Source organism: Silurus meridionalis, chromosome 19 (assembly GCF_014805685.1).
Source record: "Silurus meridionalis isolate SWU-2019-XX chromosome 19, ASM1480568v1, whole genome shotgun sequence".
NCBI classification, from domain to species: domain Eukaryota; kingdom Metazoa; phylum Chordata; class Actinopteri; order Siluriformes; family Siluridae; genus Silurus; species Silurus meridionalis.
Window position 1 is genome coordinate 1862455 of NC_060902.1, and position 23649 is coordinate 1886103.

Below are 23649 nucleotides of genomic sequence, written 5' to 3' on the forward strand. Positions count from 1 at the left end.
TTCATCAAATTTTTTTCTTTATGCAAAATACATAAGCACATTATTTACATCGATCATGGAAAAAAAAAAAACTGTACAAAATACCCTGTTTTTATGTCCACAAAATTAATTTAGAAATTAGAAATTTGTGCTTCTGACCCACCCTGATGCCTCACCCCCCTCCTAAACTCCGCCCCCTTCCGATTGTACACGAACGGCAATGTTACGTTACAACATTTAATTAAAAGTTGCATTTCCGTTCACACAAATACGGGAGTAAAATCAGCAGAAAACCTTTTTCTGAGCAGACAGAGCGGAAAAGTTTTTGGTACAACGTTAATAAATAATATGAAAAAACCCGACTTTCATCTTGACATTAAAGGATCACGACAGTAAGGAAGTGACGTCCAATTTTACGGATCGGATGCGAAAAATTGAATCAAACACAATTAGATTGTCACGTGTCTTCTGAACGTCAGATCGTCACTCACGTTTAGCGATCAGCGGGTCGTGAGTTCAGGGGGTGGGGGATGTGGGGGATCGATGGTAAAATGTTCCTTGCTTCCAAATTTCTAAGAAAGACTGAATGATTGTAAAAAGCTGGAGGAATTAGGACCTGAGGAATAAAGATAAGGAATAAAAAAAAACCTAAAATAAATCTTTATATTCTATACAAAATAATTATAATAATAAATAGTGCTCATTTCATTGAGTGCAAATGGAGAGAGCATCGCTTACAGCTTAATTTGATTTAATTTTTTTTTCATGTAACCAATCATGGGTTTTGCCGTGCAAAAGAAAACCGAGTCAAGACACTGATGGGAAAAAACGTCCGAAAAAAAAAAACCTTCAACAAGAAATCGCATGTATGCATGTTTTCGAAACGGTGTACGTAGCGTAGATTGGAATTCGAGACACAAGACAAAAGGACAGAAAAAATCATCACAGGAGGACAAAGTGCTCGATTTTGTTCGAAGAGAACAAATCGTCGCAGCGCGCGAAATTGGCAGGAAAGACCGACGAACGTTAGGCTCCGAGGGTCACGTCTTCATCAGTTCATATAAAACACAGTGAATCCAGAGCTGTAACGGTAAAAAATACGAAGTGAAAAATTCAATACTGATATAAATGAGAGTTTTGTTGATTCACAGTTTTGTGGTTCCAGAATCCAGACCACACGAACGTCAGTCTCACACGGTAGTTCGAGAAGGTTCTGAGATTTGTTTCCGTTTTTGAAGAGACTCGGTCGTCACGTAACATCACGTCCTCTTACCGAGCGTGCTGATCGGATGAGGCGTAGTAATTCTCCGGCTTTGTGAAGAGGGGGCGGGGTTTCTGAATGCAAAAACGAAGCGGGTTCAGGTGTCAGAGTTTGGGTAGACGTCCTCCACGGGGCAATCCTGAGGGGGCGAGCTGTCCGGAGCGGGCAGGCGTGGAGATCGGTCCACCATGACACTTTCTTCTAATGTAGTACTGTTACAGCTCACACACCCCTGAAAACACACACACACAAGAACATGTCTTTATTTGTTCTCCATCAATATTCTGTTCATCAAAACTTCCTGTAGTACTGCTGCATAAACATAACACACACACACACTTCCTTTTTTTCTAGAATGTCATTATTTTTCTCATATGTATTATATATGTATAAGGGGTGGAAAATTTACGGTATATTTCCAGAAACTTTTAGGAACTTAATCTTGGAAAGTTACCAGGAATTTAAGGGAAATTGTGGGAATTAATTGAAAAATTGGGGAAATTTATATAAACTGTATCAAAGTCAAAAATGTTTTGTTACACAAAAGCTTACACACAGAACGAGAAAGTTTTGAACATAAATGTATGTAATATTTATTGTAATTTACACAAATACTCTGCAACATTTTTCGAGATTCGAGAAATGATGGTGTGTGTTATATGTGATGGAGGAATGTGCGGTGCATGTAGGGGGCGTGGCCTCAGTGGTCCTGCACCAAGTGTGCTGTGTGCATGTGATTGAAAAAAGAAAATTTCAACTGGAATTGTATTAAATCTGGTTGTTTCATCCAAAATTATCCTGCAAGATTTTATTTTTTACTTCATTTAAAAAAGGTTATAGACAAACCTTTGATTCTGTAAATTCCCAGTTTATTTTAATTAAATCCGATGGAAAGTTTTAAATTTTTTTCCAGTCATTTTGCAGCTCTACATACGTACACGTTGACGGAGCTGCTTACTTGCGTGTTTATCTCCTCGGGTACAGTGTGATAGTGGATCCAGGAATGTACCTCAGCCAGTTCCTCCTTCTGCTCCTGAGTGAACCACGGCTGCAACGGCTGCAGAAGGCGCAGCTTCTCCCGGTCCTCCTTCAGAACCTGTGCCTGATCCCTGTACATAGGTGTAGACACAAAAAAAATAAAACCCATGGTCACATGGACAGTCCCGCACACACGCACACACACACCGACTCATACAAAGACTCGCTTCTTGTCTGCATAACTAACTGAGTTTCGACTTCCAATCTATTAAGCTCCAGCCTCGGTCATTCTACTTCTCCATCCACAATCTGTGCTACGTGTGTTGTCACCTTAGCCAGCGGTCTCGATGTAAACCGTCACCTGGATTCACCTACCTCGGGGAGGGGAAACAGGGTGGACAGAGCAATGAGACAACTACCTTGCCGAGTGTGACTGGCCACTCTAAACTCTTTTCCCCTGTGGACAGAGATGACCCAGACAGTAATGTTCCTCTCATGTTCTCACAGCTTTAACAAGGTGTTCCAACTGGTGGAGACACACCCTACGGTCCGTCCTCGGCTTGGGTACCTGGGATGGATCTGATATGTCATCATGACCGGTTCTGGTGTGTGCTGGATCATGGTCCACAGCGAATCCTCCACGCGTCTGTCAAAGTCACGTGCATCCTGGCTCTTCCTGGCCTTGCGAGACGTGCGGGACGATGAATCGTTGCTGGCGAAGTACTTGCTGCTGTTGCTGCTGTTGCCTGTTGGAGAAGGACATTCAGAAAAACAGCATGAAGCTCAAATCAAATTAGGAGCTGGAGTTCAGAGTTTGACCAAAAGCCACAACTCTAAATCATATACCAGTGCAAAAGAAACGTTTAAAATCATGATAAATAGTAAGGGTCGATACGATATGTATCACGATACAGGGTTTGCGATACAATATGTTGCGATACTGTAAGTGATGCGCTTTATTGGGAAATTTCTTATATTAGGAGTAGGATATAATTTTAGGAAAACTGTGATTACAGGGTTCTTGCACATTTTTCATTTCAAAATTCCATACTTTTCCAGACCCCAATCTGTAGACTTTTCTAATACATCTGAAATAATGATTTTTAATTCCAACTATAACACGCATTACGTTTCAATCTCTGATGGATGTCAGAGTCAGTTTGTTTAGTCACCTGGTAGGGGGCACTGTTCTGTTTAGTTTTTTTTTTAAAACACAGTTACCAAACTGTAAAAACAAAGGCTTTTGAAAATGATGACATTTTTAGTCACTGCCCAAAATTTCGAAAGAGCCAAAAAGTTTCAAAGAGCCTGAAAGTTCTGCACTGCCAGAAAACAGGTGAATAGTAACCCTAACATTAGCGGCGTCCCCCTATGCTAGTACTTCCTGTCACTGTAAGTTCAGAGATAAGAAGACTGCTGTCTATCTAGTTGTCGGGATATAAACTCAAAACAAAACTGCCATGAATCTTGTATGGATTTTTATTCTTTGTTAAATATCGATAGTGTGTTTTTGGGAATCGAAACAGTATCGCCAAACTAAATATCGCAATACTCACATGTATTGATATTATCTTACATCCCTAACAAATACAGGCCAACGCCTTACACTGATTGATTAGACATTAGTGGCCCAATATCTTCTGCTTTGGCCAGATATTTATTTTATTGACCATAAAATGTTTGAATTGTCTTAATAAGTATCATCTCTACCCCTGTATTATGTACCTGTGTGGCTGGTGGACGTTCCGTTGGAGCCCAGACCTGAACCCGAACCCAGAGAACCCCCGGATTCTCCAGACCCACTACCTGAGGCATTAGAGCCGGTTCCGGAGCGAGCATCCTCGTGCAGGAGCAGGTCCAGCAGCACACTGGATGTGGATTGAGCGTCCTGGTTACCAGAATCACTGGGAGCGTCCTCCTATAGGGTCATAACGGAGAACAGAGAGACAAACCCTTTATTAAACACGGTTTCCTGGTGCGGTCATGACTAGTTAGGTGTTTATTCATATAACTACCTTAGTGTGCTGCTCCTGCAGGCTTTCGGCTCCACCCATATTCCTTTCCGGTGCGTTCGGATTCGGCAATTCCTCCTGCAGGAGGTTGAGCTGTAGCGGACTGCTGGACCTGGAGCTGGAGAACAGAGCTGTGGGCTGAGCGCCATCCACATCCTCTTCCGGCCACGGGGATGAGATCGGTGAAGACAGCAACGCTCCATATGCTGGGGGCACTGAGCAGGGGGCAGTCGGAGCAAGTGGATTTCCCACGATGGACATAAAGGAAGGTTGGGCACGTGGAGGAGGCACTAATCCAGGTGGAGTTACACCTGGCATGCCTGGTACTGCCTGGGGGTAGATGATGTAGTTGGCAGGGTAGGGCATGATGACTGCCATGACCGGGGACATAAAAGGATTTGTGACCTGCATGAGCGGCTGTGGCTGTTCCGGCTGCACCACCATAGGGACACCATGTGGCTGCATGGCACCAGTGTGAGAGGGGATGGGGTAGTAAGGAGGCTGAACGGGCATCAGCATGGGCGAAAAATAGCCGGGTTTGGGTTGGGATGTTTCGGAGGACGAGTTATTGGGAGCAGACAAGGTAATCGGAAGGAAGTGTCCAGGCCGTGAGCCGTCGCTGTCAGATGACACCTGTGGCTTTGCACGCTTGTGTCGCGGTTTGCCTGAATGGGACCTGTTCAAGTCTCTGGTATGCACGGGCCTCATGGCATAATCACCTACGAGAGAAGAAGAAGAGCCTTTATTTGTAACATGTCCGTTACAGCTGAAATTCTTTTTTTTGCACATCTCAGCAAATTTTGGACACGACAGGGTCAAGATATAGAATCCCTGGAGTACATAATCTTGGGGGCCTTGCTGAAAAACCCAAGAAGGGCACCTTGGCCACAACTGGCATGAACCCCCAAACTTATGATCAGTAACCTAGAGCCGTAACCACAGAACCACCACTGCCCTGGAGTGAACCAGCACTGCCCTGGAGTGAACCCCCTCTGCCCTGGAGTGAACCCCCCTCTGCCCTGGAGTGAACCCCCCTCTGCCCTAGAGTGAACCCCTCTGCCCTAGAGTGACCCCCCCTCTGCCCTAGAGTGACCCCCCCTCTGCCCTGGGGGGATCTATCATGATTTATATTAAACTAAAACTTAAACAAATGTGATTTGTAATATTTCTCAATCGAAAATTGTATTTATATCCAAATCGATTCTGAACAGCCGAACACACCTCTGTGGTTGGAGTGCGCCATGCTGCCGTTGTCCTGTTGGAGATAAGAGCTAAATGGGCTCTCCAGGATGCGATGCTTGAAGCGATCCACATACTCCTGCTCCTCTTTCTGTGTGTGTGCAGACAGAACCTCCTTGGTCAGCCCCACAACTTGGAACTCCTCCTGTGCAGTGGTGGAGGAACCTGGGGTCGGCCGTGACGGTGCAGGAGCTGGGTCGGCTGGTTCGCTTCCCATCGGCGTGTCCTCTAGAGCGGTCACTTCTGAAATAAAAACGCAGACATGAACAGCTCCGTCTGGGTTTGAGTAGCTCGTATGAAATTCTTTTGCGACTACTAACCAGATTCAGGCTGGGGAACGTGCACGATGGTGCTGCTGTAGCTGCACTGGCTGGTCACAGACACCACACTCATAGCTTTCGTGGATAGAGTGATGTCAGTTAGCGGAGCCCCGACCACGGCTGCTGTCGTGTGTGCTACGGTCACTGCAGATCCCACTGAAACCTGGCTCTCCAGTCCAGCACTTGCTTTCATGGTTACCGCTATTAAGAAAATTATTAATTAGTCACAAGGTGGCTATTTCAAAGAAAGACAAGCACCTCCTGGTGTTAAATGTGTGTTTTTACCATCAGCATTACTTCTGTCCACCAGTGGGGCCACTGGAGTCTTGTCCTCCTCGGACGTGGTAGAAGATGAGGAGGTAGCAATGGACAAGGATTGGCTTTTCCTCTTCAGTGCAGGGCCACTACAGCTCTCCAAGTACCTGCAGGAAGTGAAGAAAAATACTGTCATTGAAAGATTATAGTTACTTTAGATTTTGAATTGAAAGATTTACAGTTACCATCTGGCTGGATCAAACCGTTTTACTTCCCTGAGACTAAAGAAGCTGCTCGGATGAGAAGTTGGTAGGATTCCACAAAATGCTCCAGAGTGGAGAATCCTCCCCTCCCTGGTTACAGAATATGGGGGAGGTGAGGGCGAGGAGCGAGGTATCCAGAGTAAGGGGAAGTGTTAGGATGTAACTACCCCGGAGAGTAAGGGGAGATATTATAGAAGTAAAGGGAGGTAATGATGAGCGAATGTGGAAGAGGATGGGAGGTTCTCAGGTCCTCTTAACCTTCTTGGGGCATGTATGAAAATGCAGCATGAAAAATAGGAGGCAAATTATATCTAAAGACCTCCACCTCTGGACATGGATGGCCTCCATTACTCCTCTCTCAAACTATCCGTCTTCTTCGTCTAAGTTGTGTACCCTTTTGTGGACCCCCCCCCTTGTCCCTTAAACAGGGAGTGAAGGCTTCTTGTCCCTGGAGCATACAAATTAATGGAATCCTGTAAAATTCCCTCAGACAAAAGGAGCTGCTCGGATGCGAGTAAAACGTTTCAATCCAGCCAGAGTGAAGTCCAGTAGACACAACTCATCTACACAGACATTTCTCCCTGTGATCGTATCTGCAGAGCTGCTGCGAAAGGAAATGAAGGTCACACCTGATGATGCTGTCCACACAGTTGATCTGCTGGTACGACGGAATGTGCGGCTGCTTCCTGTGAGAGTCCTCGATGGAGCTTCGAAGACGCTGAATCGCTAAACGCTGATCATCGTGATGGATGGGAGCTGCGGGTTCTGCAGGGCAGGAATTGAGAGTGAGAGATTTTACACAGAGACTGGATTAATCATAGATGATTACTGCCTTTCTTCTTCGTACCTGCTCTATTTTTCCCCATCGCCGTGGTTTTCCTCCGGGAGTGCAGGTACGCCTGCTGACCGCCACTCTTCACTTTATTAACATTAGCACATATCTGCTGGAGGGTCACCTGTTCAATCAAAACATCACACGGAGAGTAAATAGTGTATACGCACTCGGGAACATTTTTCTTCCCACTATTACACCATCAAGAGGTCTCCAGTAGGGCTTCTGAAAAGATTCTCTAGTGCATCAGAAGAGCAAAAGAATGTTGTATTATGTAACAAACCCTAAAAGAAAATCAACCTGAACAAACATTCTAATAAATTCTTCTCTTTTAAAGGTTCCTCAGCTGTTTATTTGTGAGGAAACCTTTAATCTTTCTGAGTAGAAACCTGCTTTTATTCATTTTACATGCATATGCCGTTTCTCTGTTGTGTGTTCTGTTTTATGCAATGACCTGTATATTGTCTGTAAGGCGACCTTGGGTGTTTTGAAAGGCGCCATGAAATAAAATGCATTATTATTATCATTATTAGTATCATTATTATTATTATTATTATTATTATTATTATGATGAGAAAAGGCCTTCTAAGAGAGCACACTTTAGGATAGTAAGTGTGGCTCTGGTGGGCTCACCGTCTCTCGGTGCGAATCATCCCACAGGTTCCCGTTGCTGTCGCTGGATGAGGCCACGCTGATGTAGTGCTCGTGAGAACCGTTACTGCCCAGGCTTCCGTAACCACTCGAGCCGTTAGTGTGGACGGGCTGAAAGAGGAGGACAAACTTATCTTCATTTACATTTATGCCATTTAGCAGACGCCCTTATCTCATGTGTACAACTGAGCAACTATCAGTTTATGGGCCTTGCTCAGGGGGCCCAGGTTGGTGTGGCTGGGATTTGAACATACAAACTTAGGATCAAAAGTCCAACGCCTTAACCACTAAACTACCACCATCTTCAGTGGTGTCCCGTAATTATGATGCACGTGTGTGTGAGTGTGTGTGGTGTCTCACCTGTAGGAAAAGCTTGTAGATCATGGCCTGCAATTCCTTCACATCTTCATGCATGATAGGAAGCTCTGCTTTGTTCCGTGTAGCAAATACGTCCTCATTCAGAGGCCCGCTGCTCACACACACACACACACAGTTTTCTTTACACACACGGTTTTCTTTACGGTAATCGTTCTCTACAAACAAACAGGTGAAAGCCTTGTAACGTTTCCTCGCTTACGTGCGGACTTTGTGCCTCCCGATAATGAAGGCCACTTTGCGGCTCCAGGGTTGACGAAGCTGGACCAGCTGGTGTCCAGCGTGACGTAATCTCCGTTCTGACATCGGAGGCGGATTGGGGAATGTTCAAACGGTGGCTGGCCTGCGTATTTTAGAACTGCAAACGACAAAGCGCATTTGGGCGTCAAAACAAAAGAGCATGACATTCGATATACAAAAATTTTTATGTGTAGCGCATTTTAACAATGGACGTTGTCTCAAAGCAGCTTTTTAGAGCGCACGCTCTGTTTTACACGTGTTCTGATCGGCGCTTGGTGTATCTACTGATCACCAACATACAGTGCAGCATCAGTTTAACATCAAGCAGAACATTTAGAGAGGAATAAATGATGAAGAAACTCCAGACTCGAACTCAACACCACACACGTGACCCTAATTTACACATTTTTTTTTTAAGCAGTTGAAAAGAAGGTTTTGGGCTCATGGTAATTGTAATAGAAATCAATCGGTTTTTGATTCATTATCATTCTATTAATAGATCAGTGTGCTGAGAGTCACATTTGAGTCTTTTCACATAAACGGAGGTGATTAAGTAAAGAATCTTGTGATAAAAATGAGGAACATTATAGTTATAATAAATCATAGCACTTTGGATACTTAAGTACATTTGAAGGCAAAAACTTCTGTACTTTTACTCAAGTGAAAGTTTAAAGGGACACTTTTACTGGAGTCACATTTTACCGAGTGGATCTACTTTAACTAAACTACATGATTGTGTATTTCATCCACTGAGCAATAATAGAGAAATAGGTTTGAATTAGGACTAATTTAAACCCATCACATTATTTTGAGTAATTAGACTGAACAGAAAATGGACAAAAATAAAGCATTTGTTACTGGACTTGCAGGCGTCAGTGACACTTTAATACAGCGCATGAACACTTCATTGACAATGACACTGTTTCCCTCATTTATATATATATATATATATATATATATATATATATATATATATATATATATATATATATATATATATATATATATATATATACACACACACTCACACACACACACACACACACACACACACACACACACACACACACACTTATCCTTTATACTTATACACAGTTTATATTTCATCAGCATTGGACAGTCATAAAAAGCATTGTATGTGATTAAATAAAATTTTATTGGAATTGAATCAAGGACTGATGTGGATTAAAAAGGTTTAGAAAATGAAGTGTGCATGTGTGTGTGTGTGTGTGTGTGTGTGTTTGTGTGTGTGTTTATATCAATCTAATGTGGTGTCCGAATATTGAACACTGAAATAACAGTGTTATGTAATACAATGTTTTATAGTTTGCGACTAAAAACATTTTGTTTAAAGAAATGTAATATTAAAGTTAGGTAAGTACATTTTCACTGTAATTCGGTGTATATATCGTGTGAGTGTGTGAGTATTAGGTACTTTTTCGATGCATGGCCAGCATGAGAGCGCGATCCTCTGGGTGGAGGCAGGTCAACACCGACGTGCCGACCAGGTCCTGAGGGAGGTATCCAAGTAAAGGTACGGCGCTGGAAAACACACACACAATTATATAACCTTACAATGATCTCGTTCTTCAATTTTACTTACTGTTTAAAAGTTTAATTTGTGCACAAAATGCCACAAGAAACACTCACCGGTCATCTACTTCTAGGAACACACACCCTGGAGAGTGTGTTGTAGTGAAGATGCGTTTGTCAGTGGGAATCCGCGGAGCTGCAGAACAACAGGGACTCAGATTAAAAACTAAATAATAATAATGTGTCGATCCATCATCGCTTTCATAAGTGTAAAAGGTCATAACCGGCTCACCCTCGTATCCTGAGATGATACGTTCAACAAGAGCCAAGCAACACGGATGCTCCTCCTCTCCACCCATGCCCTGCACCTTCAGCAGGTACGGCGTGATACGGAACGGGTTGTAACGCATCTCGCCATCGCGGTCTTTCCCTCCTCTGATTGTGTGCAAACACACACACACACACACACAAGAAACCAAGAGAGATTCTTTAATTCATTAAGAATTTATTGATGTATTTTTCACATTTATTTCCTCCATTCCCTCTTAAAATTCCCTCCACTTTTCTGGGAAGATGTTCCACTAGATTTTGTGCTCATTCAGGGACAAGGGTAGCTCTGTTCTCTACAAGACTTCTGGACTGGTCTGCATGTATTCTAATACACTCTGATCCAGCTGTCTCAGGTTGGGACGGAGCCTTCTCCAGAATTCCATAAATGGTGGTTGGATTCAGATCGGAGCTCATAAAAGGCCACTTTAGAAAAGTCCAGCGTTTTGTTCAAGTCGATTCAATTAATTTTTATTTGTAGAGCGCTTTTGTTGCTTATAATTTTACGTTTGTCCCTAACGAGCGAGTCAGTGGCGACTACGGTGAAGGAAAAACTCTCCGAGTTGGCATAAGGAAGCAAGCTTGAGAAGAACCAGACCCAAAAGAACCTCATCCTCATCCCCCGAATGTCCATTCATTACATTTCATCATCGTTTAGGTGTGCAGTGATTTGTGATTGTCTGTAAAACTGTGCTTCATTGTTGTAGATTGATGACAGTCATAATTGTTATATGTCGGGTTATTATTCTGTTACAAAATCAATGACCTGCAACGGAAACCATTACTTCCATTTCTTTTCCAGGAGGACCAACAGATTAGTCCCTGTCTGTGTATCTTAATTCATCAGGTTATAATACCAAAGATGATTTCGCAGTTGTTTACTATTCTGAGGTTCTTGATGTTATTCTTTCAGACCACGTGATCATGTGAGCTGTTTTTCAGATTTAGAGACGAGCTTGAAGACGTGAATCTGAACAGGTCACGGGAACGTCTAATTAAAAACGTGCTTAGCGGTAACAGTAAAATGTAGAAGATTAATATGGTGGTGAGGTGGTGTTTAGACTCTGACCTGATTCTGCAGAAGAAGGACTTCACTTGGGCGTATTCAAAAAGGACTGCAACTATAACGAGAAAGAACAATACAGTGTATTAATAGAGAATATTTTTAGCATTTGTGTTTGTAAATAACATTATTTACAATTTGTCGGTATCTCATACACGATATGGACAAAAGTACTGGGACACCTGACTTTTCCACCAATATGTGCTTCTTCCCTAAACATTGTCACAACGCCCCCTGTAGACAAAACGGCTTCATGAAGATCTGCTGTACATGGTTTGGATTTGGTGGAAGATCTTCTGCTATAGAGCTCTAAACTCTGTTAAACACCTTTGGGATGAAGGTGAACGCTGACTGCACCCCAGACCTTCTTACCTCCATCAGTACCTGACTTTACTAACACGCTTTTGACTGAATGAAATCTCAACCAAATATGGTGGAACATCTTGCCAAAATGTGGAATAGGACGTTCAAAAAGCATCTGGTGTCCACAAACCTTTTGTCCATATAGTGTATCACTGAAGTTGATTATTTTTCTAATAATTTATCTTTTATTCCTTTTACACTACAACAGTTTTTCAAGGATTTTTTTGTGTTATCAGTTACTTGTTTTATTTATTTACTTGTTATTATGTGGATTGTCTGAAATACGAGTTTGTTCCTGTTTTTGACGTCGTTATGACAAGTATAAACGCTCATTTCCTTCTCATCCTCCTGTCATTGATCATTTCTTAAAGTTAACAAGGTGTAACTATGGGAGGAATTATATAAACCTGTGATTTGCAGGTGCACTTTGTCCAGAAATATTACTAACACTTATTGACCATTCAGAATCCAGATCTATATCCAGAAACCTGCTTTTAATATAACGCCACTTATATTCTTAATAGTTTTGGACAATTGATTGGCCACTGCTTATTCCATGTTCTTTTTCGCTTTACTGCAATAGGTATTTTTGGTTGCTGAACAAATCAACATCTGCGTGTCGTCTCGTGTTCGCACTCACCACTGTCTACGCTCATGTTCCAGGGCGGCAGGTGCGGTTGTGCGGTGTGAGAGTAAAACACGTTTACGTCTTGGTGAAACAGAAGCTCTACAAACTTGGCAGAGTCGAGGAACTTGCGCTTGCAGTGGAGGATGCTGGAGGCCTGTTCCGACGCATACACCACTCGCCCTGTAGCCAGCGAGAAGACCACCACAAACGTGTCCTGGGGGGAGGAACAAAAACAGCAATCATCATATAAGTGTGTGCATACACATACACACACACACACACACACACACACACACACACACACACACACACACACACACACACCCCGATCAGGCATAACTTTATGACCACCTGCCTAATATTGGGTTGGTCCTCTTTAAAAAACAATCATGACCCGGCGATCATTAACAGCATGAACTTCTTTAGCAGTTTGAGCTACAGGAGCTTGTCTGTTGGATCGGACCACATGTACCAGCCTTCACTCCGCCCACTGTCGCCGGTTCACCACTGTTCCTTCCTTGGAGCACTTCTGATAGATTCTGACCACTGCAGACCAGGAACATCCCACAAGAGCTGCAGTTTTGGAGACGCTCTGACCCAGACGTCTAGACGTCTCAATTTGTCAAACTCCTCAAACCCTTACGCTTGTCCATTTTTCCTGCTTCTAACATCAACTTTAAGGACAAAATGTTCACCTGCTGATTAATAAATAAATCCACCCACGTACAGGTGCCAAGATGAAGAGATCATCAGTGTTCTAATGTAATAATGTTGATACGGGAAAAAAAATGAAAAAAATTAATTAATAGAAATAAAATGTAAACAGGTTTGTCTAAGTAAATTTCTCAGTGGAAAGAAAGAGAAGTAATGGGAATTCAGGGAAGAGGTCAGAGCTGAAGATGCTGAGGTTTTCTTTGGGAGTGATGACGATGGACAGGATGAGTTTATTAGAGGGACATGTAGGACATTTTGGAGACAAGGTGAGGGAGGTGAGATTGAGATGGTTTGGACATGTGCAGAGGAGGGAAATAGGGTATATCAGTAGGAGAATGCTGAGGATGGAGACACCAGGAAGGTAGAAAAGAGGAAGAGCAAGGAGGAGGTTTATTTATGGGGGGGGGCGCCTAAAGGAAGAAGCCGAAAGAAGAAGAATAACAATTAAATTAATAACTTTAATTAAAAGTATTATTTAATAGTAGTAGTACATTTAGAATAGATAAAAATAATAAAAGATTAAACTTAAGATTAATACTTTTACAACTGACATGAATTTATGTGTGTGTGTGTGTGTGTGTGTGTGTGTGTGTGTGTGTGTGTGTGTGTGTGTGTCAGCGATGAGCGAGTGGAGGGTGGAGTCGGACGGAACGAGCAGTAAGAAACACCTGAAGCTGATGAGACTGATCAGTGCGCTCTGTTCCAGTCCGGCGACGGCAATAAAGAGGAGCGAGACACCAGCCTCAGAGAGCGCCACCAAGCAGAGAAGAGCAGAACACGAGTGCACTCGGACGGATGCCAGGAAAAGGCATGCCGGTCCCGGTCCGCAAGGAAACTCGAGCGGGCGCTAAAGAGAGAAAGTGTGTCGATCCGCAAGTGTCTGCCGGCGGACGTCAAGATGGAAAAGCGTCCTGAACCGTGAGTGTGTGGGTGAAAACGAAAGAAAATAAAGAAAGACCTGCTTGGTGAACTTTTGCCTGTCTCTCTTCTTCCAGCATGGAACCAGTGAGTTTGTTACAATATATATATATATATATATATATATATATATATATATATATATATATATATATATATATATATATATATATATATTCACATACATACATTTATAGTTACACTGTACTATTAAGATAAATGATACACATTGAATGGACAAACGTTTGTGGAAACCTGAGCACGAGATGTTTTGAACATTTAGTCCCCATATGCAGAATAACATGACCTGCACTCTTCTGGGAAATTGCTCCACTAGATTTTGGTACATTTAGCTTTTTCCAACTCGTCCCAAAGGTGTTAAGGATTGAGGTTAGAGCTCTATAGTAGAAGAAACACATTTCCAACCCATGTACAGCAGATCTTCTTAGCTCAAGTACAGTTCGATATGGGTGGGAAAAGTCAGGTGTCCCAATACTTTTAGCTAAGACATCATTCCGGTGCTGGTTATTCAAAAGGCTGATTTTTACATTTAAAATAAGATTTGAATTACATTTATCTAAGCGTAACTTGATTTTCTGAAAAATAGTGTCTTTTAATTTTTGAAGTTTATCATTTCGTAGTTTTCATACATGCCTGCTTTGCAGTAAATGTTCAACAGGTACAGGTTGCCAGGTGTGCGAATTTAAACCCAAATTGTGGGCTGCTTACCGTGTTTTTGAGCGTGTGCTCGGACGTGATACTCTCCAGCTGCTCCAGGGTGCAGACCGTGGCATCTTTTCTCTCCTCCAGTCCGTTGCACATCAGTAACTTGTAGTACTCGCTGTTTGCTGTAGGAGGCGCAATCAGAGAAAATACAATTATGATAAAAACGAAACGCGAGCGGCAAATTACCAGCAACGTGTCAGAGTGTGAGTCAGCCGGCGGCTGAATGAGCATGAGCATATGTCGTAAGTGACTTAACAGATGTTCACAACCGTGCGATGAAGACCAAGAGATTTTGAAGCATATGGTCAAGAAGTTCGAGTGGTAGTCTTATTTTAGATCAGCCATCGAAGTGGACTTTATCATGCGGTTTATCTCGGAGTCACGAGGGATTGTGTGGATTCTTCAAGCTGACGTTTACTTTGGCGCTTTTTCAAAGCCGGCGTCTCTTGACTTCCAGCCCAGCGCTCATGCTGTTACATAATCAGAGTCTGTTCTCCATAAAAAAAAGTCACGAATCGAATCCCTGAGTCCGATCTGAAGACAGCGAAAATGCTGATGCAGGAATTTTTGCTTTGTTTATTTTTTTTATCTTAGCACAGCCAACACAAAAAAAAAAAACTTGATTGCAAAATGTCTACTCTATAAATCAGTTTTAACAACAACTCAGATTAAAAAAAAAGTTTCCAGCGTTGAGATCCACAGCAATCAGGTTTTTTATATAATGTAAATTTTATTATAAAAAAAAATGTTTGCACAAAAGATTGTGGACACCTAACAATAAGATGCGCTTTTTGAACATTACACATTTAGTCTCCACTCCTCTGGGAAGATGTTTCAGTAGATTTTGTGGAGATTTGTGTGGAGATGTAGATGTATGTAGATGAGCTGAGGAGGTACAGTGAGCATTTACATTCATCCCAAAGGTGTTCAATAGGGTTTAAGCTGTATAGCAGCAGATCTTTCACCAAATCCAACTCATGTAAAGCAGATCTTCATGGAGCTGGTTTTGTGCACAGGGGGATTGTCATGCTGGAACAGGTTTGAGTCTCCTAGTTTAAGTGAAGGTAAAATTCATGCTACCACATTAAAGACGTCAGAAACAAGTGTGAGCCTCAGAATTTTTGGGGAAGAAGCATGTGTGTGGGGAAAAGTCGGGTGTCCCAATACTTTTAGCTATCTATCATTTTATATATCAGTGAGGTCACCAAACCAGTTTCAGTTCTTTTCTAAGAAAAGTTGTGTATGTGTGTATGTGTGTGTGTGTGTGTGTGTGTGTGCGTGTGTTTACCTTGCACTTGTTTGACACAGTTAAGGGCATAGTTCAGAGCCTCCACAGTACTTGGTTTGCTGCGGCTCCGTTTCTCAGACGGCAGCCTCTTCTTCATCTCCTGCACTGTCTGCATCATCGCCTGGTGAGTGTGGTCTCGGCCCTGCTCCGCTTGCTCGCTAACACTAACACACAAAGTCCGAAAGATTATTATTAAAAATTATAATGTGAAATAATAATCAATTTAAAATATGTATATTTCCCCGGTCTCAGCAGTCAGTATGGCCGGTCTCAGCAGTCAGTACTGTTGGTCTCGATAGTCAGTGCTGCCGGTCTCAGTAGTCAGTACTGCCGGTCTCAGTAGTCAGTACTGCCTGCTGGAACTGAGTGTAGAACTCACCTGCAGTCTGCGTGGTGTCTGCTCTGAATGCCGGCTGCGCTGTGGAGGCTGCAGGATGACGAGCCGGTCGCAGACTTTGAACTTCACGAAGATAAAAAGAAATGGTTCATAAAAACTAATGATGATGCGGACGCTATAATACACTCAGTACGCTGTTACCTTTTGGTGCTTGCTGACCCCGTAGTGCTTCCAGGACTCCCATCAGCCAAAGAAGAATGCTGCCGCGTTCCCCTGATGCTCTCGTGACTTCCATTCATCTCCACATCCTCCTGACCTTGCTCTTCCCCAGAAAGTTCTCCGTCACAGGATCCAGCCACCAATCCGGAGCTGGAAATGCCCCGTCTGCTGGCCGGTTTTGCCTTCCTGTCAGCAGGAACGTCTCGTTCCGTGCAGCTTGGATCGAGAGAACCATTCTCTTCTCCATCCTGGTAACTCTCTCCACTCGGCATGCTCTGGATGGTCACGTGGCCAATGTCACCTGTGTGTTGTCTCGGTTTGTTCTTGTATCTGGAACGATCTACACTGTTATTCTAGAGAACTCCATCGGTAAGGTCTGAGGACAGGACCCCTTATTTAGTCTTTAGTCTGAGTAAACAAGCCTGAGATACCTGTAAGAAGAAGAATGCAAGAACATCAGAACAGAGAAGAATTACCTCAAATAAATCTAATATTAAGCAAAATAAAAAATAATATCCTACAATATCCAAATTACAATACGTTAAAATATTTTTGCTGTCTTTTTAATAAAAAACTTTTTTTTAGATGCTTCACTATTAATTTAACAATTTGATGCAGTTTATCAGTGCAAAATTATAGCTCTTTTTCAAAAACAAATAGACTGATACAAAAGATTAATATAAATAAAATAAATAAATTATATAAATGATGTTTATAATTAATTAACTTCATACGGAGTCGTGTAATTTGTGTGGTAAACAAACTATTCGTTGTAAAAAACGAAAATTGGTCCTTGTTCTTTCTGAACATCCCATTCCACATTTAGTCCCCATGTGCTGTTAGAATAAGCTCCACTCTTCTGGGAAGATGTGCCTCTAGATTTTTGCCGAGATTCCTCCAGCCACAAGTGTGTTGGTAAAGTCAGGTAGTGATGTAGGTGAGAAGGTGAGAAGGCCTGAGGGTGCAGTCAGTGTTCACATTCATCCCAAAGGTGTTCAATAGAGTTGGAGGTCAAGAGCATGTGCTCTTCTAACAAATTTAACCCATGTAAAGCAGATCTTCATGCGAATAATTACTTTACCTCAGCTATGGACATTGAAGAGATTTTTCCCTTTGCTCAGTTACATTTTTAACTACAAATATACATAGTAATAATACAAACAGGAATTAGCCAAGTAGAAAAACCATCAATTGTGTTGTTCACTAAGAGACTGAAACTCTAATTTTTTTTAATATCTTTTTTTTCTCGAAATTGAAACTGATTTACTCTAAGTGCTGTAGAAGACAGACCTCTGGGCAAATACCCCAGTTTCCATCCTGTTGCCTTGGCAAATGCATATGAAACCCACAGATTACAGTATATGGGATTGTATCACTGGATATCATGTTGATAAAGGTTGAAAAATTGCTGAATGCAAACAAAAAAGGCCCAAATGAAACAGCCCCAGCTTACTCAGCTCTCCTTAATGTCACGTTCAAGATATGAGTCTGCATATCACATATGCGTGATTTTTCACAGGGTTCTCAGTGAGCCGACAGCCTCGTCTGACTCATCGCTGTGGAGTTACATAAGCGGGCTTTCGTTAATCAGGGAGGTGCGAGAGGCTCTGAGGAGGAAGGCAGGGCGGCTACGCTGCATGTGGAGAATAAATACACCTCAGACACTGGATCTTCTGAGGAAGGGTTGTTAGGTTTACAAATATGGCAGCTGCAAATTTAAGCCCACTCTTGCATGCCTGAAGAGCCTCGTCTCAAATGGAAAAACGGCTCAGCAGTGTGTGTGCGCTGACGGTCAGACATGGTATTGACTCTGAACCACTCTGAGCATGCAGATAGATGGATGGATAGATAGACAGATAGATGACAGCTGGATGAATAGATAGACAGACATATAGACATATAAAACCCTCACAGAGTTGCATGGAGTTACAGACAGGTTGTAAGAACATGCTGTCTTCAGTCTATTTTGATCAAATTTACGCAACCTGCCGAATAATTTGTAAGTCTTCCAAGTGCGTCAAATCTAAAATGGGCTTAGCCTCGGCTCCCATCTAGTGTTACACACACCCCGAAGGCGGCTTCCTTCAAACCTTACTTGGGTGTTTCATTTACAAGCCTGTGTTCATTACTCCGCTTGCCTTCAATGAATGGATCGTCGGGAAGTATTAAAAAAACAACACACACCATGTCTAAGGATTGAACGCCAATGTTATGGCAATATTTACATACTCCCAGCTGCATTGTGCAAACTCAGAGAGAAGCAAGGTCCCTGTGTGTGGTTGTCAAGACAGTAAGCTGTAGGATTGATCACTTGACCAAATTAATACCTCAAGGTTCGCCTCGGAAGGACTGAGGAGTTCTCAGGAAAAGTAAACCTCACAATCCATGTGATGTTTTATCTCTTGAATTGGATCAAAACTGCACAGATTATCCAACACATGCAATAACCAGCTCAGGGGGGAAAGTTTGGTTATCATTTATATAATCACTTCTTTTACCAGCATGAAATAAATCCAAAGGCTCTGCTCAAGGGTGTAGCTCTACATTGAAATTCCCAGCTTTCAGGTCATTTAAGAACATCCGTAACATGAACCACTTTCCTAAGCACACAAGCTTAAATTCTCAGAGCTAGAAGCTAGCATTAAGTCTACAGTTCTTAAAGGAACACGAAGTGTAGTAAAAAAAAAGATTTGCAGGATAAATCTGATTAAAACAAGATTATCTAAAACGGCAACCTTTGAGCTAGATGTTTGGGAAAAGGGCGTTTCCAATAAGAAACGATGTACACAGAACGATGTCTTTCAGCACACTGACTTACAAAGGTCGGTGCTCCCTGTGACTGTGTGTGCAGCCTTGTGCTGCCATCTGTTGGCATGTTACAAAACTAGTCACAAAGCCTTCCGATACCACCTTGTATGTTTTACAGCCCATTTCATTGGATGAACACATTATTATTATTATTATTATTATTATTTATAAAATTATTACATTTTCGAGATATTGTACGGAATTGGTGTCCGAAATGGGACCATTTTGATTTTATTTCAAGATTGAGGCCACAGGAGGAGGAGAAGAAGAAGAAGAGAAACTGGTTTGATGGAGTTTCATTGTTTGTGATGAAATTTTACCTTGCATAGGTTTTAGTGTGTGTGTGTGTGTGTGTGTGTGTGTGTGTGTGTGTGTGTGTTCCTGTCACGTGCAAGGCAGTGTGTTTCTATCAAATCTGCATAAAGACAATGCAGCAGGTTGGTCCTGTTCCTGTGATCATCAGATTCCATTCTATCGCAGGGCACAGGACAGGGTCTTACCCACAGTGTACCCTGATATTGCCCCCTCATCCCCATTTACAACGTGACGTCATACAACAGAATCAGGTCAGAATTGAATGATTAAAGGGGCCGCTGGATCACAGTGTAATTAATCCCCGGCAGCGTGCCGAGCTCCAGAGGCCCAGGAGAAGTTCAACAGCAAACATAAACACCACATCATCATATCATCACCATCATCTCAGAAGACCTCAGATAGACGCCCGCGACACCCGCGTTACCTGGTGTCGGTGTGCCCCGGTTTTGGAGCCGCGTGTCGACGTGTTTCACCACACGTTCCTCTCTCCTCCTGGATCTTCCTCCGCCGCACAAACTCGTGTAACGCACCAACTCCCGGTCACGGTCCATAAACCTCGGGTTCACGATTCACGGTCCCCACGCGAGCGAGAGAGCGCGCGCAACTTCTTGTTTCCTCGTGTGTGTGTGTGTGTGTGTGTGTGTGTGCGTGCGTGCGTGCGTGTTCGCCAGCATTCTCCCCGGCCGCACACGCATTACTGCAACGTGAGCTGGGCCGCTCGAGGCCACGCCCACCAAACGTTCATTGGCCAGGGGCGGCACCGCGATCCGTCTGCGGCGCAACTCCGCCCACAGTAGGCGGAGACTGGGCGCTGCGCGTGTCACTGGCTGCCGCCGGAACTCACGTGTACTGCTGTGTTACACAACGGGGAGGACAAAACCAAAACATTCCCCCGAAGAGAGAGAGAGAGAGAGAGAGAGAGAGAGATGGGACACAAGCAGACAGAGAGATAGATAAAGAGAAAGAGAGACAAAATATATGATAGATAGATAGATAGATAGATAGATAGATAGATAGATAGATAGTATATTACATAGAGAGAGAGAGAGAGAGAGAGAGAGAGAGAATGGGACACAAGCAGACAGAGAGATAGATAAAGAGAAAGAGACAAAATATATGATAGATAGATAGATAGATAGATAGATAGATAGATAGATAGATAGATAGATAGATAGATAGATAGATAGATAGTATATGACAAATAGATAGATAGATAGATAGATAGATAGATAGATAGATAGATAGATAGATAGTATATTACATAGAGAAAGAGAGAGAGAGAGAGAGAGAGAGAGAGAGATCTGTAACAAATGCAGGGTTTGTATGGTTCATTAATTCAGGCAGCAGGTGACATCATTACGGGGCTCAGACACACTCTCCCAGTTTAAGTGCAGATTAAAGACGTATCTTTTTAGCGAGTTCTACACAACACACATCACATCACAACCTTGTGCTCCAGAACATCTGATCACATGCACATTATCTTTACACTTCTTATCTTAAAACATTATCTTGATTACCTTGTGCTGTTAATATCATGAACAGCAGCTACGCTAATTTCTCTCCACTGCTTCTCTTTCTCTCCCCACCCCGAGGCTTCATGAGGTTGCTCCAGCCCGTCACGTCCCACCGTATGAAGATTATGGACCTTTAAAGAAGTAGATGCCTCCAAAGATCCCGAACCATCTAGAGACGTACCAGCACCAATTGGATTCCACTTCATGTGGATTTTGGACATTGGACCCCCTTTGAGTGTTTAAAGGCTCTGGCATGGAGAAGCTGGTGTTGGATCTTTGATGAGTTCAAAATGTTATTTTATGCTATTTTATGAGTTGCTCAGTAGCTCCTAGTTTTATAACCACAAATGACTGTAAAAGACTGTAGAAGGATCATTACTCATAATCACACACTCCAGTGCTCATGTTAGTTCTCACTCTCCAGTGTTCTGTATTGTTTACAGATTTATGATCACACTCTTGATGTCACCCAAATGAGGATGAGGTTCCCCTTTTGAGTCTGGTTCCTCTCAAGGTTTCTTCCTCATAACATCTAAGGGAGTTTTTCCTTGCCACAGTCGATATGGCTGCTCATCAGGGATAAACACACATCATTCACCTTAACTGTTAAATTTTGTAAAACTGCTTTGAGACAATGTCTTTTGTGAAAAGCGCAATAGAAATAGAATAGAATGTCCCTCCTCTGCACTTTTCCAAACCATCTCAATCTCGCCTTCCTCACCTTGTCTCCAAAACATCCATGGGTTGTCCCTCTAATAAACTCATTTCTAATCCTGTCCATCGTCGTCACTCCCAACGAAAACCTCAACATCTTCAGCTCTGCTACCTCCAGCTCCACCTCCTGTCTTTTACTCAATGTCACTGTCTCTAAACCATACAACATCTCAGGTCTCACCACAGTCCTATAAACGTTCCCTTTCACTCTCACAGATATTCTTCTATCACAAATCACTCCTGCTATCACTCTTCTCCACCCACTCCACACTGCCTGCACTCTTTTCTTCACTTCTTTAACACACTCTCCATTACTTTGTACTGTTGACCCCAGGTACCTGAACTCCTCCACCTTCTCCACCTCTTCTCCCTGCAACCGCACCCCTCCACTGCCTTCCCTCTCATTCACACACATGTACTCTGTCTTACTCCTACTGACCTTCATTTCCCTTCTCTCCAGCGTGTACCTCCACCTCTCCAGGCTCTTTTCCACCTGCTCCCTACTCTCACCACAAATCACAATATCATCCACAAACATCATAGTCCAGGGGGACTCCTGTCTGACCTCGTCCTTCAACCTGTCCATCACCACTGCAAACAGGAAAGGGCTCAGAGCCGAACCTTGATGCAATTCCATTGCCAGCATGAACCAGTCTGTCTGCCTCACATACTTCTCTGACTCACCTGACTTCCTCATACAATACCACAACTCCTCTCTCCACCCTGTCATACGCTTTCTCTAAATCCACAAACACACAATGCAACTCCATCTGACCTTCTCTACACTTCTCCATCAACATTCTCAAAACAAATAATGCGTCTGTGGTGCTCTTCCTCGGCATGCCACCTCTTCTCTCAGCCTGGTTCCACTACTCTTTCCCATAACTTCATGGTGTGACTGATCAACTTTATTCCCCTGTAGTTACTGCAGGTCTGCACATCTCCCTTATTCTTAAAGATCAGTACCAGCAAACTCCTCCTCCATTCCTCAGGCATCCTCTCAACTTCCAAAATCTTGTTAAACAATCTGGTTAAAAACTTTACAACATCTCTCCTAAACATCTCTATGCTTTCATGTCATCTGGTCCAAACGACTTTTCGGTTCAACTTTCCACTCATCATCCTCTTAATTAGTGCTCTCACTTCCTCCTCACTAATCCTATCCACTTCCTGCGTCACCATCGCCACATCATCCAACCTTCTCTCTCTCTTATTTTCCTGATTCATTAGCCTCTCAAAATACTCCCTCCATCTTCACACACTCTCCTCACAAATCAACACATTTCCATCTCCATCCTTTATTGCTCTAACTTGCAGCACATCCTTCCCAGCTCGGTTCCTCTGCCTGGCCAATCGCAACAAATCCTTTTCTCCTTCCTTAGTGTTCAACCTCTCCTACAGCTCCCCATAGCTCCTCCTTATAGTTCTAATGGAACATGCACATATGTCTGGAAAAGTCAAGTGTTAAATACTTTTGTCCATACGAGTGTATACGAGCGCACAGGCTACTGCAGTTGTCTGGTATTTCTGTGACTGACACAAGAGAAAGGAAGACAGGACAAATAGAGTGAGAGAAAACTCCATTGACAACACAACCACTTCTGCTCTTTTGGTTTTCAGGCACGGTCTGCTATGGCATCGTTGGAATTCAAACTTGTGATCTCTGAACAACAGGGTGAAGACAATCAGCTTTTAAAACAAGCCAGATTTCCTCTCAGAACAGCTGAACATGAGTTTGTTCCTTGGAGCACATGTGAACAGAGACCATGGCTGA

General features: G+C 42.9%; 1 protein-coding gene across 1 annotated transcript; it reads right to left on the bottom strand.

Annotated features, from left to right (window-relative positions):
* per3 (period circadian clock 3) lies at positions 1–20461 on the bottom strand. Its single transcript, XM_046874975.1, is given in 24 exon segments — positions 1–1472; positions 2199–2349; positions 2787–2964; positions 3944–4136; positions 4234–4949; positions 5452–5712; positions 5790–5990; positions 6075–6211; positions 6937–7072; positions 7155–7263; positions 7773–7901; positions 8151–8259; positions 8368–8416; positions 8419–8523; positions 9841–9947; positions 10056–10134; positions 10231–10373; positions 11335–11386; positions 12332–12533; positions 14681–14799; positions 15966–16129; positions 16345–16425; positions 16504–16952; positions 20069–20461. Coding segments are annotated over 23 exon segments (3846 nt in total). The 5' UTR covers positions 16794–16952; positions 20069–20461; the 3' UTR covers positions 1–1337.
* Between the last annotated feature and the right edge of the window lie 3188 nt (positions 20462–23649).